The sequence below is a fragment of the Phascolarctos cinereus genome, unplaced genomic scaffold (genome assembly GCF_003287225.1).
Source record: "Phascolarctos cinereus isolate Bilbo 61053 unplaced genomic scaffold, phaCin_HiC Scaffold_5;HRSCAF=322, whole genome shotgun sequence".
NCBI lineage: Eukaryota > Metazoa > Chordata > Mammalia > Diprotodontia > Phascolarctidae > Phascolarctos > Phascolarctos cinereus.
The window spans coordinates 263,060,925-263,076,449 of NW_027555958.1; the positions used below are offsets into that span (position 1 = coordinate 263,060,925).

The following is a 15,525-nucleotide window of genomic DNA, read 5'->3' on the forward strand; positions in this document are numbered from 1 at the left end:
AAATTGTTCCTGATATTAATATACCTGACTCTTAATTAGAGGAGACTACATGTATACAGAGAAGTATATACAAAGTTGATTACATGGTAATTTGGTGGTGGGAGATACCAGCATTTGGGAGGATCTAGAAAGCCTCATGTAAGAAATGGCAATTGAGCTGAGCTTTAAAGGCAACTAGAAATTCTAAGAGGTAGATATAGGACATGGGTACACTCCAGACAAGGGTGAGGCACAGAAACAGGAGAAAGAATGCGTGTTTGAGGAACAGCAAGAATACTAGCTTAGCTAGACTATAGGTTGTGCAAAATAGTCATTTATGACAAGGCTAGGGTTTTTTAATGCCAGTGAGGAATTTTAGAGGTAATAGGGGCCATGGTAATGTCTTGAGCAGGAGAGTGATAATGGTTAGAACTGTGACTTAGGTCTATGTATTTGTTAGCTGAAATGGAGAAGTACTGATAGGAGATCTATTTCAAATGAAAACTGATGGACTTCCTTCTGGAATTCTTTTTAAAAATTTTTTTAAAAATTTATTTATTTTTAGGCGTTTGGGGTTGAGTGACTTGCCCAGGGTCACACAGCTAGTAACTTCTGGAATTCTTAATTCACCACTTGAGTGAGATGCATATTTCTTTTCTAGAGATTGAAGCATGTATCCTAGTCAGGGGAAGTTAGTCCTAGCTGTGGTTCTGGCATTAAGTAGACCTATGACTTCGGGCAAATCACTTCAGCTCTTTGCATCTGTTTCTTTATTTCTACAATGAGTTGCTTAGACTTGCCTTGAGGTTTTTACGACTTTAACAATCCAACATTTGTCTTATGTTTAAATTTGCAGGTATCGTGTATTGAATGCTAGTGCTATCCCAGAGGGACAGTTTATTGACAGCAAGAAAGCTTGTGAAAAATTGTTGGCATCTATTGATATTGACCACACACAGTACAAATTTGGACATACCAAGGTAATTGCTTAATATTTCCAATATATTTCATATGTTAGACGCTTACTTTCATACTTACAACTAATAAAAAACTAAGTGTTGCTTTGACTTTTCTCCTTTAAGGTGTTCTTTAAAGCTGGCTTATTGGGAACTTTGGAGGAAATGAGGGATGATCGTTTGGCTAAATTGATTACACGGACTCAGGCTGTGTGCAGAGGGTTCCTCATGAGAGTGGAATTCCAAAAGATGGTCCAGAGAAGGTAGAGTACTGTCTTAGCTCACACATACACACACACACAACACAATTTGGGAGAAAAGAGGTTCTTCTTAAAGTAACCAAAGTTTTCTTACAGGGAGTCCATCTTTTGTATTCAGTACAACATTCGTTCATTCATGAATGTCAAACACTGGCCTTGGATGAAGTTGTTTTTCAAGATTAAACCCCTTCTCAAGAGTGCTGAAACAGAAAAGGAGATGGCTACCATCAAGGAAGAATTCCAGAAAACAAAAGATGAACTTGCCAAGTCAGAGGCAAAAAGGAAAGAGCTTGAGGAAAAAATGGTGACTCTGCTACAAGAAAAAAATGACCTTCAGCTCCAAGTACAATCTGTATGTATTTTGTAATCCTTTCTACCATTTCCTTTTAGTAGCTAGCATGATACAATGAAAATGTTTTGAAGTCAAAGGACCTGGGTTTAAATTCTTCCTCTGTTATTTACTACTATGTGACTGTGGACAAGTCACTTTACCTTCTGGGTTTCATTATCTGTAAAATGAGGAGGTTGGATTGTTGATTTATAAGGTCCCTTTCTATTCTAAATCTGTGATCTTTAATTAATTGAGGCACCAGTTAATTAATGTTAGGTTTTCAATATAAAAGCTGACATTTACTAGTTGGAGAATATTACTTAGTTCTTACTGAGGATTAAGGATTAAGGTACATCAGAACTTATCTCCTTAAAAGAAATAACTCTCTCTTTCAAAGGAAAGTGAAAATTTGTTGGATGCTGAGGAAAGATGTGACCAGCTGATTAAAGCCAAATTTCAACTTGAAGCTAAAATCAAGGAAGTGACTGAAAGGGCTGAGGATGAAGAAGAGATCAATGCTGAACTGACAGCCAAGAAGAGAAAACTGGAGGATGAATGTTCAGAACTCAAGAAAGATATTGATGACCTTGAGCTGACACTAGCCAAGGTTGAAAAGGAAAAACATGCTACAGAAAACAAGGTATGATCTTTGCGGGTATTTCTTCTTGATGTAAGTCACTGAGGGACTCAGGGTGATTGTTCAGATAATTTATCATGCCTTCCTGTATGCTTTTTCACAGGTTAAAAACCTAACTGAAGAATTGGCAGGCCTGGATGAAACAATTGCAAAGCTAACGAAGGAGAAGAAGGCTCTCCAAGAGGCCCATCAACAAACTCTGGATGACCTCCAAGCTGAAGAAGACAAAGTCAATACATTGACAAAAACCAAGAGCAAACTGGAACAACAAGTTGATGATGTGAGTGATGGTCAGCTCAGCAAATGCTCATAATTTAAAAGCCATTTGTTATCAAACTAAACCTATTTTTCTTTCAGCTTGAAAGTTCCCTGGAACAAGAAAAGAAAGTTCGTGTAGATCTTGAAAGGAATAAAAGAAAGCTTGAAGGAGACTTGAAACTTGCCCAGGAATCCATATTAGATTTAGAAAATGACAAACAGCAGTTGGATGAAAGACTGAAGAAGTATGTCATAAAACTACTTATTTTTATTTTGAAATTAGTTGGGCCTCAGTTTCTTTGCTTGTAAAATGAGTTTGGGTTATCTTTAATGTCCCTTGTGGATCTAAAAGTGTGTGGTTCTGATGTGTTTTCTTTGTATTTTTAATTTTTTTTCTTCTATAGGAAGGACTTCGAATATAGTCAGTTGCAAAGCAAACTAGAAGATGAGCAGACTTTGGGCCTTCAATTCCAAAAGAAAATCAAAGAACTACAAGTAAGGACCTTCATAGGGATGATGTAGTATTTGATGTAATCAATCACACGCCAATTATTCTCTGCCCCAAAGGGTCTGCTGGAGATGGCAATTTGGGGAGTTGTAAAGATAAGTCAAATGGATGGGCCCCTACTTATTCCTCCAAGTTCTTTCTCATTCTGCTCTTAGAAACGTGATAACCACAAAGTAAGAAAAACTAATCATCACTGTGTCTGCATTGCATGGAATGTTACACTTTTCTTACTTAACAATTAACTTTTTTTTTTTTACATTTAAAGTTTTCCTTGCAATAGTGACCATGGCATAATTATCTTATGCAGGCTCGAATTGAAGAGTTGGAAGAGGAGATTGAAGCTGAGAGGGCCACTCGGGCAAAGGCAGAGAAACAGCGAAGTGATTATGCCCGGGAACTGGAGGAGCTGAGTGAAAGACTGGAAGAAGCTGGAGGCGTCACCTCAACCCAGATCGAACTCAACAAGAAGCGAGAGGCAGAATTCCTGAAGTTGCGCCGGGATCTTGAAGAGGCCACGCTGCAGCACGAAGCTATGGTTGCCACCTTGAGGAAGAAGCACGCAGATAGTGCGGCTGAACTCAGTGAGCAAATCGACAACCTGCAGAGGGTCAAACAGAAACTGGAGAAGGAGAAGAGTGAACTCAAGCTGGAGATCGATGACCTTGCTAGCAATGTGGAAAGTGTATCGAAATCTAAGGTGCTTTTCTTTTAAATATCAAGACAAAAGCTCCTAACTAATTGGAATCCCGAATGTTGATTCAGTTGTAAGCAGAATAATAAGCCTGTGGTTTCTCAACTTTTTAGGCAAATCTAGAAAAGATATGTCGGACATTGGAGGACCAGATAAGTGAGTCACGAAGCAAGACAGAAGAAACTCAAAGGAGTTTGAATGAGCTGACTGCTCAGAAGGCTCGTTTACAGACCGAGTCAGGTGAGAATGCGACAGAAAGTACAAACGGAAATAACTCAGAATTGAGAGTGAATTAAATATTTTTCAAAAGTAATACAAGCATGGGGTGCTAGGTGGCAGAGTGGATAGAGTTCAGAGGACCTGAGTTCAAATTTGACCTCAGATACTTGACACTAACTAATTGTGTGACCCTGGGCAAGTCACTTAACCCCAATGGCCTAAGCAAAAGGAAAAAAAATGCCGAAGAAAAGAAATACAAGCTTGCATCAGTGAATGTGCAGACTCATGAAAAGCACCCCCAGATGATGAAATCAGAGTATCAAAGACAAAGCTGATTCTTACTAAGGACAAGAAGCCTTAGAGAATATCTAAGGAAGTTCATTTTTAGGAAGGACAATTGAAACAGCTCACAAAGGGATGTTGGGTGATTTACCAGAAAAGGAGGATAACTCTGGAGAAGATAGGAAAGAACAATTGCTCAACAAATCATAGCAACGTAGAGTTTTAGAACCTAAACATGATTTAGTCCAGCTTCTTCATTGTACAACTGGGGAGCCTGAAGCCCAGACAGATTAAGAAGCATGTCCCAAATCATGTGATGAGTTAGAGAGCTGGCACAAAAACATAGACCTTCTAGATTTCTAGTTCTGAGACCTCACAACTCCTCCATTTTGCCATTAGTGAAATCAAGTGATCCATTTTCTGTGCCTTTTTCTTAATTGGGGATTATAAGGAGAATTTTTACTAATGCAAGGAAGCAAGACATCCCAAAGAAGGGATCTTAGTTTGTTCATCTTTAACAAGAGATTATTTTTTCTTTATATTCTGAGCATTTAGTACACTGTTTAGAACATAGTAGGTGCTTAATAAATACTGTTGGTTGATTTAACCATTGAAGAAAATGTAATTTTTTAAAAAGGTAGTCAATTTTAAAGATCTTAGGCTTGAGAAATAGCAAGGATAGAAGGAAATGCTTTTAGTGCCTTTGACCAGGAAAACAAGTCTTCCCAGACTGATCCATTGCCTCACAGGTAAATTAACTTCTTGATAGTCACAACCAAAGAACTGAAGATTCATTGAAGTCATTTCAATGGCTTTTATAGAGTATCATATCATTTGGCACTTAGCATGTGCTACTTGCTAATTTAAATTTGTGATTTAATGTGCATATCCTTTCTCCCTAACAAAATTATAAGTCTAATAAGGTCAGGAACCATGTCATATGCTTCTTTATCTCTAATAACTGGCACAGTGTCATATGTGGGCACTTAATAGCAGTTTGTTGATGATATTAAAGAGTTTTACCTCTCCCATCCCCACTTTTGATCACAGGTGAGTTAAGTCGTCAGCTAGAAGAAAAAGAAAGTATTGTATCCCAGCTTTCTAGGAGCAAACAAGCATTTACTCAACAAATTGAAGAACTCAAGAGGCAGTTGGAGGAAGAGACCAAGGTAAATACTATATGCTGTGGTAATATTTGCCTACTGCTCTACATTTTCTGTTACTACTACCAGAATAAGAAAATTCTGTAGCTAACAGAAACAACCAAAATTGAATTCCACAAGTAGTACTAACATTTTATCTTGATCCATTCTGTTTTCTTTGTTCTTTATGTCCTAGGCTAAGAATGCCCTGGCCCATGGATTACAATCTTCCCGTCATGACTGTGATTTGTTACGGGAACAATATGAAGAAGAACAAGAAGCCAAGGCTGAGCTTCAAAGGGCATTGTCCAAGGCCAATAGTGAAGTTGCCCAATGGAGGACCAAGTATGAGACAGATGCTATTCAGCGCACAGAGGAACTGGAGGAGGCCAAGTATGAAATACTGTTTGTTTTGGAGGAAATTAACATAAAAATTCCACTGTGAAATGGCCAATATCTACCAAAGTTTTCTCCTCACCTAAAATGGATAGATACTGGTATCCTGTTTGTTCAGGTTAAGTGAGACTAAATGAGGTGCTCATAGGTCATTAACCAGTTAACAAAAGGAGTTTTACTTAGCCCTAACTTAGAAAGAATAAGCATTAGCACTTAAGTCATATGGCCTTCTTTGTCTCCATATAGACAGGCATCTGGTCAGTGGGATAGGGTGGTGGTCTCAGATATCCACCAAGTCTGAAGGGCACCAGTCTTCTGTGAATGGGACCTTTTATGCTCATAAGCAACTAGTAAGCCCCATCAACAGAAGTAGAGCCCATCAAGAAGCCATATCAAGGGAGACTCAGCTTGAGTCTTGCTCCAATTTGGGGCCAATAAAGTCATGGCCTTGTCACCTTTTAGGGGAAATCTATCCTAACATATGCTTGGGGGAAGAGGGGGGAGGATAGGAGGAAAGTAATGCAAATATTGGGCCTGTCACTTCTACCTATCACATTAGATGCCTTTTTAGGTAGCTAAATGGAGTATTGGATAGAGTGGTAGACATTTCCCAGCTGTGTGGTCCTGGGCAGATCACTTGACAATAATATCTTTTTCACTGGATTGTTGTGCAGACCAAATGAAATAAAGCACTTCTCAAATCTCTAAGCACTATATCAATATTCTATTATTATGTTGAATTTAGAATCACTTGTACATAAAATCTTTTGCTTTAGAAACCAAAGCTCTAATGAAATATGTCTTTTCTTTCTATTCTCTGCCATACTACAAAATGATATCTGATATTCCATAAGTTTACATCAATAAGATAAAGAACTTTAATCATCTCTGGAGACAAGATAAGCTTATCTTTTGCAGAAAATAAATAAATACTTTAAGGGGCAGCTAAGTGATGCTGGCCCTAAAGTCAAGAGGACTTGAGTTAAAATCCGGATTAAAACACTTACTAGCTAAATGACGCTGGGGAAGTCACTTAACCCTGATTGCCAGAAAGAAAGAAAGAGAGAGAGAAAGGAAGGAAGGAAGGAAGGAAGGAAGGAAGGAAGGAAGGAAGGAAGGAAGGAAGGAAGGAAGGAAGGAAGGAAGGAAGGAAGAAGGAAGGAAGGAAGGAAGAAAAAAAGAAAGAAAGAAAGAAAGAAAGAAAGAAAGAAAGAAAGAAAGAAAGAAAGAAAGAAAGAAAGAAAGAAAGAAAGAAAGAAAGAAGTGCTTTAGGGATGATGGAATAAGTAGATGCTAGGAAAAGAAGCATAAGCAGTAGATTAATGAAAGGCAACATGTTACAGTGGAAAATGCATTGGCACTGGAGTTGGAGGACTTGGGTTAAGATTCTACCTCTGTCATTTACTTCTTGGTGTGGCCTTAGGCCAGTCACTCACCCTGTATGGACCATAGTTTTAGTTTTCTCATCTGTAAAATGAGGAGGTTGGACTAGATGACCCCCAAGATCCCTCCCAAACCTAAATATGAATCTATGAGATTGTAAGTACCTTGAGGGCAGGAACTAAGTTTGCTTTTCTTTGAATCCCTAGTGCTTAGCATAGTTGTAAGCATGAGTAAATGCTTCTTGACTTGAATAAATATATTTTAAAAGTAGTGAAACTTTAATAGAATTTGCTTTTGTCTTTATCCTTTAAGGAAAAAACTTGCTCAGCGCCTTCAAGATGCTGAGGAGCAGGTTGAAGCAGTAAATGCAAAGTGTGCTTCCTTAGAAAAGACGAAGCAGCGGCTACAAGGAGAAGTGGAGGACCTTATAATAGATGTTGAGCGAGCCAACTCACTGGCAGCTGCTCTGGACAAAAAACAGAGGAATTTTGATAAGGTACCTTATCAAGATGCAAGGTAAAAGCAGTGGGGTATAGCAGAAAGAGTGCTGGTCGGGAAAAGAGAATGTCTCAGTTCTCACCATATGCCTGCTGCCAACCAGCCGTATGACCTTGGATAAGTCATATCTCCTCCAGTCTTCAGTTTTGATGAAATGATCTTTAGAATTCCTTCCCACTTTGCCATTTTATGGCTCTATTTGAAACTGTGGTTGTCTCTACTCATGCAGATGTTTCCAGATTATATTGTGCTGTTTAGTTCAAAATGACCTTTAAGAGGCAATAGTATTAGATTAGGAGTCAGAGAACCCAAGTTCAAACCCTGGTTCTTCCATTTAGAATTTACATGTTCTTGGGTAGTTTATTTAACTGAGTCACAGTTTCCTTATCTTTAAAAAAAGGGGTTTGATTATATGACCTCTAAGTTTCCTTCCAGCTATATGATTCTATGATTTTTCTTTACCCAGTTGCTAATCTACTTGAAGCTAAAGAGATAGTTAAAGCTTCGTGAGGAAAACTCCCCTTCAACAGGACCAAATATACTAATTTAAAACCTACTAATGAAACATTACATAGTTCAGAACCAATTTCTACAATAATAAAATACCCACAGCCAACAAATTCTCTCTCTCTCTCTCTCTCTCTCTCTCTCTCTCTCTCTCTCTCTCTCTCTCCCTCTCTCTCTCTCTCTCTCCCTCTCTCTCTCCCTCTCTCTCTCCCTCTCTCTCTCTCTCTCCCTCTCTCTCTCCCTCTCTCTCTCTCTCTCTCTCTCTCTCTCTCTCTCTCTCTCTCTCTCTCTCTCTCTCTCTCTCTCTCTTTCTCTCCACATATGTGGCCCATAAAACAATTTTAGATATGAGAAATATAAATATTTGGAGAGATGGGAGGGAGCAAAGTCTTGATCTGCCTGAGAAAGTGACTTGATGGGCTGCACTCTTCTACAGAACTAGGTTAAAGGAAAAGAGAAGCAAAAGTCAGAAAATGTCAAGGCTGATTCTGACATTGCCTCTCCATACTAATGGTTGCAGAGTTTGTAAAAGCAAAGCAGAGATGTCTGTTAGCTGGATAATGCAGTGAATAATTCAATACACCTTTGCTTTTTTTCAGGTCCTGGCTGAATGGAAGACAAAGTGTGAGGAGAGTCAGGTTGAGTTAGAAGCAGCTCTAAAGGAGTCCCGCTCTCTGAGCACTGAACTCTTCAAATTGAAAAATGCCTATGAAGAAGCCTTAGATCAACTGGAAACTGTGAAGCGAGAAAACAAGAACCTAGAGCGTAAGTTCTAGTAGCTAATATGGAATATTTTATGGAAATTCTTGCCTTTGTACTTCTTCCACATTACTGTGGTAGAATGAGGAATTGTACTGACCCAGGAGGCCCTCAGACTCACTTAGCAGTTCCAGGACTGCCAGGAGGGGAATGCGCCATGTGTTAAAAATGTCTTTAGCTACCACTAAACAGATAGATAGTAATTACCATCAATGAAATTTGTACATATACAGTATCGACTTTGGGAGGCTTCTGCTATACTAGTTAATGAAGCATTTGTTGCTGCCTAATTGTGTATGGGGTCCTCACTGGTTGCTGTTGGAGAATATGATAGCAATTTAAAAAAGCAAAGTACTAACAGAGAAGACATGACTGCACCCTCAGTGAGGCATATGTCGTTTTACATATAGCTGTGTTGGTTTTCCCCCCTCAAAACTATGTTGGTAGATTTTATTGTTGTTTAGTCATTTCAGTTGTGTCTGACTCTTCATGATCCCATTTCATGTTTTCTTGGCAAAGATACTGAAGTGGTTTGCCATTTCCTTCTCCAGCTCATTTTACAGATGAAGAACTGAGGCAAATAGGTTACTTGCCCAGAATCACACAGCTGAGGCCAGATTTGAACTCATGAAGATGAGATTTCCTGACTCTATCTACTCTGCCATCTACCAACCTTTCAGAATTTCAGATTTAGTAGTTGAGAAAATCTTTTGAATTTTAAGACATTTTAACTAATGTCCACTTTTTACTTCATAGAGGAGATAGCAGATCTTACTGAACAAATTGCTGAAAATGGTAAAACCATTCATGAACTTGAGAAATCAAGAAAGCAGATTGAGTTGGAAAAAGCTGATACGCAACTTGCTCTTGAGGAAGCAGAGGTAGGTTTTAGTGTTAAGAAAAGCAGAGGGAAATAGGGTGAGAATGGATAGAGCCCTGGCTTAGGTTTGCAATATCTGTTTTTATTTCGTGATTTTTTCATTATATTCCTTTTCCTCTCCTTGTCTTAACTACTCCTCTGTAAAATAGCAGTGATAATACCTTTCTTACCCTTTGCATAACATCATTGTAAGGTGTAATAATGTTAAGAATTGCTTTTGAAGGCCTTTAAGAAAATTATTGCATAAATATAAATAAATATAAGATCTCAAAGATGAGATTTATTATCATTGCTAGTAACTACTTACCAACATGGATATATACTGAAGATAAACTAGGAAACTTAGTTTCAGTGTATTAAAGAAATGGCAGGTGGTATATTTAGCTGGGCCTTCACTGGCTCCAAACATAGCGTTCTCTGAATTGTCCCTGGTATAAGTTTTTTTTTTTCCTTTTAAAGGCAGCTCTTGAGCATGAAGAGGCTAAAATCCTCCGCATCCAGCTTGAATTGACACAAGTAAAATCAGAGATTGATAGAAAGATAGCAGAGAAAGATGAAGAGATTGAACAGCTAAAGAGAAACTACCAGAGAACTGTGGAGACCATGCAGAGTGCCCTAGATTCAGAAGTGCGCAGCAGGAATGAGGCCATCCGGATAAAGAAGAAGATGGAAGGAGATTTAAATGAAATAGAGATCCAGTTGAGCCATGCTAACCGCCAGGCTGCCGAGACGCTGAAACACCTCAGGAATGTTCAAGGACAGCTCAAGGTTGGTGATGTGCACCCTAGCTTTTGACTTAGCCACCAGTGTTTGTAAAACCATGGACCCTGGGCTATCGTGGTCATGATTCTAATACTTCTACCTTCAAGAACATATTTCTTGTCTTTCTGATCAGGATAGCCAACTGCATCTGGATGACGCTCTCCGAGGCCAGGAGGACCTGAAAGAACAGCTCGCCATTGTGGAGCGCAGAGCCAATTTGTTGCAGGCGGAAGTGGAGGAACTCCGAGCTGCTTTGGAACAGACTGAGAGAGCTCGGAAACTGGCTGAGCAGGAGCTCTTGGATTCCAACGAGAGGGTGCAACTGCTACACACCCAGGCAAGTAAAAATGAGGAGAGAAAAGAGATGGAGCCTTGGGCACAAGGCTAACTTTTTTTTTTTCCCTTTACACTAGAACACCAGCCTCATTCATACAAAGAAGAAGCTTGAAACGGATGTTACCCAACTCCAAAGTGAGGTCGAGGATGCCAGTAGGGATGCAAGAAATGCTGAAGAGAAAGCAAAAAAAGCGATAACAGATGTAAGCTTTTTTCTCATTCATAACTGCTTATTTTTATTCTCTATTCAATTGCCAAGGACTCTAACATTAGCTAGCATTTTATATGCTGGTTTACAAAGCACTTTACATATGTTCATTCACACAACCACCCTGCAAATGTAGGCACTATTATTATCCCCATTTTGCAAACTGAGTGTGAAAAAGGTTGAGTCTAGTTTAGGGTTACATAGCTAGTAAGCTTCTGAGGTAGGATTTGAACCCAAGTCTTCCAGTCTCCAAGTCCAGCACTCCATCCACTAAACTGGCAGCTTCATCATTTAATAGCAAGATTATTAAAGCATCACTAGAACTGGTTCTTAACAATAGGGAATATATATATATATATATATATATATATATATATATATATACATATATGAATGGGTGTGGTGAATGCCATTTTCTGTAAATATTTTTTCTATTCTATATACTTCTGGCTCACCTGGTATCCTCCCTTCTTGTGAAAAATGCTGTATATGCAGCAAAAGTGCCTCACAGATACCACAGCAAGTGAGAAACTAGAAGCTATTATGTTCTTTTTCTTCCCCATTCCTTCTTTCTTTGATTTGTTGCAAAGGCAAAATTGAGACCAACTGGTACCATTTTCCCTGACAAACATTACCATTTCCTAACAAATTCCTCTTTCCTTACCTAACCTTTCCTTACTTTACCCTCACCTCTCTTCCCATCATCTTAAGGAAGACATCATTCTCCCAGTTATGTACCTGTAGCTTTGATACCATTCTCTGGGGTACACTAAGAATTTTTTTTCCCCAATTGTTGTTCTTTTACATATGGCTGGCTTTCTTTCTCCTTTAGTTTTGTTAGCTTTTCTACTTTTTATGTCAGTTTTATATTAGATCCACCTACCTTTTTTATATCTCTTGGAGAGAATCTCATCTCTTCTCAGGTCTTCAAATGTTATTTGCCACAGATGCATCTCTGTCCTTGAATTTTCACCTTCTCTTCAGTCCTGTCTTTTTTGCTGGCTGTAAATCATTACAATTTATTGGCTTTCCCCCCCAAAATCAGAAACTATAAAAACAAAGCTCTGCTGATCCAGATATTGTCCTTGGCACTATCACCACCACCACCACTTTTTCTCTTCCATGACTGGGAAATACAGAATGAATTTTAATTCTGTTTATGCTTCTTCAATGCTTTGATTGTTCTATGATCTCATTGATATGGGTTTTGTATACTTCTTTTACTTTTTATACTGTGTGATTAGTATCCATATTCTTCCATAGATACTTCCCAAAGAATACATGCAACATTTTGAAGGTCTTCCTATAGGTTCTGGGTTGTTTTTTTTTTTTTATAATTTGGAGGTACCAGTGGAGCATCTGATCTCTCTATGCATTATCCATTCTTCTCACTAGTTGATTGCAGCCGATTAGGATGGACCCAACCAGATGAAATCAGAAAGCTACCAGGTTTCCTGAAGAACCTCTATAGGAACCAAGATATGCCAGAAAGAGCATAAGATAGTCCTAACATTCACTAACCATCCCATGGGATAGTAGAGAGAATGCCAGATTAGTCTCAGGTCTAACCTGTCACTAACCTTGAGAATTTTAGCAAATCATTTCACTTTCCTGGGCCTCAGCATATTAATCTGTATAACAAGGGGTTGGGCTAGTTGAACTCTAAGGTCCCTTATATTCTATGATTATATTATTTCCAGAATTTGGTAATATAACAGTATTTTAGTAGTGTAATGTTAATAGAAATTAACCTCTTCATGTCTCAGTTTCCTTTGTAAAATTATATTTTTATGTCCTTTCACTACCTCTATTTAGCAATGATTAGCACTAAATAATAAAAGCACTGAATATACTTAAAGAAGCCAAATAAGTTTAGCCTAAGAAAAGGGAAAAGCAGTGATTAATTGAGGATTACTACTTTAGGAACTGAATATTTTATTCTTTTCAGTATACGTTAGAATTGTAACCATAATTATTTTAAAAATATTGTTAAATTATCATTTTTTTCTCTGATAGTAATAATTTTTCTAATTAGCACCCGATTCTTGCTTTTGTATTAAGAGGAAACATTGGAAAAGTAGATAGAGAGAGCTGACCTTGAAATCAAGAAGATCTGGTTTCAAGTTTTGCCTCTGAAATATACTGGCTGTGTGGCTCTGAATAAGTCACTTGTCCTTTATATTGTGAAACAGAGCTTCCTTCCCTGGATTTTGGTCCATATTAAATATGTACATATAAATTCCAATTTATTATCTATTTTTCATTGCCAAGGTCTCTGTTATGCTGGGTGTTATTCTTAGATCTAGTGTTAGCCCCCATTTATTTCATTCTTTCTTCTTTTCTCAAATATGGTACTATCTATTTGCCTCACAGCGAGGAAAATTTTGTAAAACTTGAAATCCTTTATAAACATGTGGTATTCAGTGAATGTAATTTATGTTGCCAGGCGGCCATAATGGCTGAAGAGCTGAAAAAGGAGCAGGACACCAGTGCCCACCTGGAGCGGATGAAGAAGAATTTAGAGCAGACCGTGAAGGACTTGCAGCACCGCCTGGATGAGGCTGAGCAGCTGGCCCTGAAAGGAGGAAAGAAGCAGATCCAGAAACTGGAGACGCGGGTACGTATCAGAGCTAAATAGAACTTTCCCTTTTAGATGTAATGGAGTGGGGGACTATGCCACCTAGACGCTCTCTTCTTACCTATGCTATACCTGCAAACTATTCTCAATTACTTTTCCAGATCCGAGAGTTAGAGTTTGAACTTGAAGGAGAACAGAAACGAAATACAGAGTCAGTTAAGGGACTCAGGAAATATGAACGGCGAGTCAAAGAGCTGACTTATCAGGCAAGTGAAAGAAAAACATATTTTCCTGCTTTGCCTTTTCTGATATGGTTGAACCTTTCCATTTTCTCTCCAAAAATACTGAAAATAGGAATGTTTTAGGAAAAGTCAGAAGTGAAGGATAGAGAGAAATTAGATCAGAGGAAGAAGAAATGCCTAAGGGTTTGTGTGATGTGACTGTGTTCCAGAGAGCACAGTCATAAAACAGAGATACCAAACCCTTGGATAGATCTATAGCTTAGAATCTTAGAATTCCTGGCTTCCTTCAAAGCTCAGCTCCTATGTGAGGACTTTCCTCATAATGCTAGCTGAAAGTGATTTCACTACCATATTACCTTGTATTTACATTGTATACATTTTGTGTATACATATACAGACACAGAAATAGACATAGACGTCTATACATTTTCTCCCTTGATAGACTGTAAGTTCCTTGAGGGTAGGCCCTGTTTCATTTTTGTCTTTGTATTTCCAGTGCCTACCAAAGTATCTGACCTATAGTAGAGACTTAAAAAAATGACTTTTGATTGATTGAGTGGTGGCAGAAAACTAACGGTCCTTTTGATGCTTTACTAATGCAGTTTGAACTCCATTTGGTCCAATCAGGTGGCAAAGAGTTGTCAGAGCTACTGGAACCAGATGGGGAGAATTTCCTGTTGTGATTATCCTGGCAATTAGAACTAGAGAGAATTGACCATGGTGCCTCTAATCTGTATTTTTTTCAAATGGTATTCACCATTGCTCTACCACCTATAGCTTGTTAAGTTTATTATGGTTGTCTTATCTTTTTAGGGTGAAGAAGACAGGAAGAATGTGCTAAGATTACAGGATTTAGTGGATAAACTCCAAGTAAAAGTCAAATCCTACAAGAGACAAGCTGAGGAGGCTGTAAGTCATACAACACAGATATCTTAAGAAATTGGCAAACCATCCTTATTTCTTACAAAAGACATAATGAAACCCATGCCATGATCTTTACCTCCTCTGACTGCTTTGTTTCAGGATGAACAAGCTAATGCTCATCTCACCAAATTCAGAAAAGCTCAACATGAGCTGGAGGAGGCTGAAGAAAGAGCAGATATTGCAGAGTCTCAAGTCAATAAGCTAAGAGCTAAGACCCGAGATTTTACCTCTACCAGAGTAAGTTAGCATTAAAGAACACTCTTACTGATATGGAGGACTAGTTGTATTGAGTTAGACAAAAGGTAGCAAGAATGGGTGAGGAAGCATAAGCTACCATTTTGAAGAGTCTCCCCAAAGGGAAAGAATAGAAGTCCCATTGAGATTTCCCTTTGCTTGGTTTCTAGGGAGTATATTTTGAGGATTCATCAAAGCAGGCATATTACACAGTTCTAACAATTCGTTCACCTCAGATATTGTGTATCTAGGCCTTACCCTGGGGAGAGGGGAGTGTCTTTGATGATGGGAGGAGTAGGAAGGTAACAACTGGGAACTAAGTGGGACATGCCTTTGGGGAGGATTTTTTTCCTATTGAAATATTAGTAATTTTATAATTGAGGTTAATGGGAAAACTTATTTGAAAAACATTTGTATTATATAGTTATCCCTTCTACAGCATGGGAGTTTGTGCCCCCACAATCTATAAAATTCATGTAAAATTCTTTGGCTCTCCCTTCATACAAGAGAGGTCTGAATTTTTTTTTCTTTTATGGGGTGTTTACATTACCTTAT

The 15,525-nt window shown here is 38.4% G+C and overlaps 1 protein-coding gene across 2 annotated transcripts in view; it reads left to right on the plus strand.

The window, feature by feature from the left end:
• The window catches only part of LOC110193899 (myosin-3), a 40,246-nt gene that overhangs the window by 24,124 nt on the left and 597 nt on the right, over window positions 1-15,525 (plus strand). For both annotated transcript variants that reach the window (XM_020965941.2, XM_020965942.2), the window contains exons 20-40: window positions 836-959; window positions 1,062-1,198; window positions 1,292-1,547; window positions 1,924-2,166; window positions 2,267-2,443; window positions 2,521-2,666; window positions 2,826-2,916; window positions 3,237-3,626; window positions 3,734-3,860; window positions 5,172-5,290; window positions 5,460-5,656; window positions 7,355-7,538; window positions 8,647-8,812; window positions 9,563-9,687; window positions 10,146-10,454; window positions 10,582-10,785; window positions 10,862-10,987; window positions 13,439-13,609; window positions 13,732-13,836; window positions 14,626-14,721; window positions 14,836-14,973. In XM_020965941.2, the coding sequence (XP_020821600.1) occupies window positions 836-959; window positions 1,062-1,198; window positions 1,292-1,547; window positions 1,924-2,166; window positions 2,267-2,443; window positions 2,521-2,666; window positions 2,826-2,916; window positions 3,237-3,626; window positions 3,734-3,860; window positions 5,172-5,290; window positions 5,460-5,656; window positions 7,355-7,538; window positions 8,647-8,812; window positions 9,563-9,687; window positions 10,146-10,454; window positions 10,582-10,785; window positions 10,862-10,987; window positions 13,439-13,609; window positions 13,732-13,836; window positions 14,626-14,721; window positions 14,836-14,973 (3,631 nt within the window). The remainder of the gene's footprint in view (window positions 1-835; window positions 960-1,061; window positions 1,199-1,291; window positions 1,548-1,923; window positions 2,167-2,266; window positions 2,444-2,520; window positions 2,667-2,825; window positions 2,917-3,236; window positions 3,627-3,733; window positions 3,861-5,171; window positions 5,291-5,459; window positions 5,657-7,354; window positions 7,539-8,646; window positions 8,813-9,562; window positions 9,688-10,145; window positions 10,455-10,581; window positions 10,786-10,861; window positions 10,988-13,438; window positions 13,610-13,731; window positions 13,837-14,625; window positions 14,722-14,835; window positions 14,974-15,525) is intronic.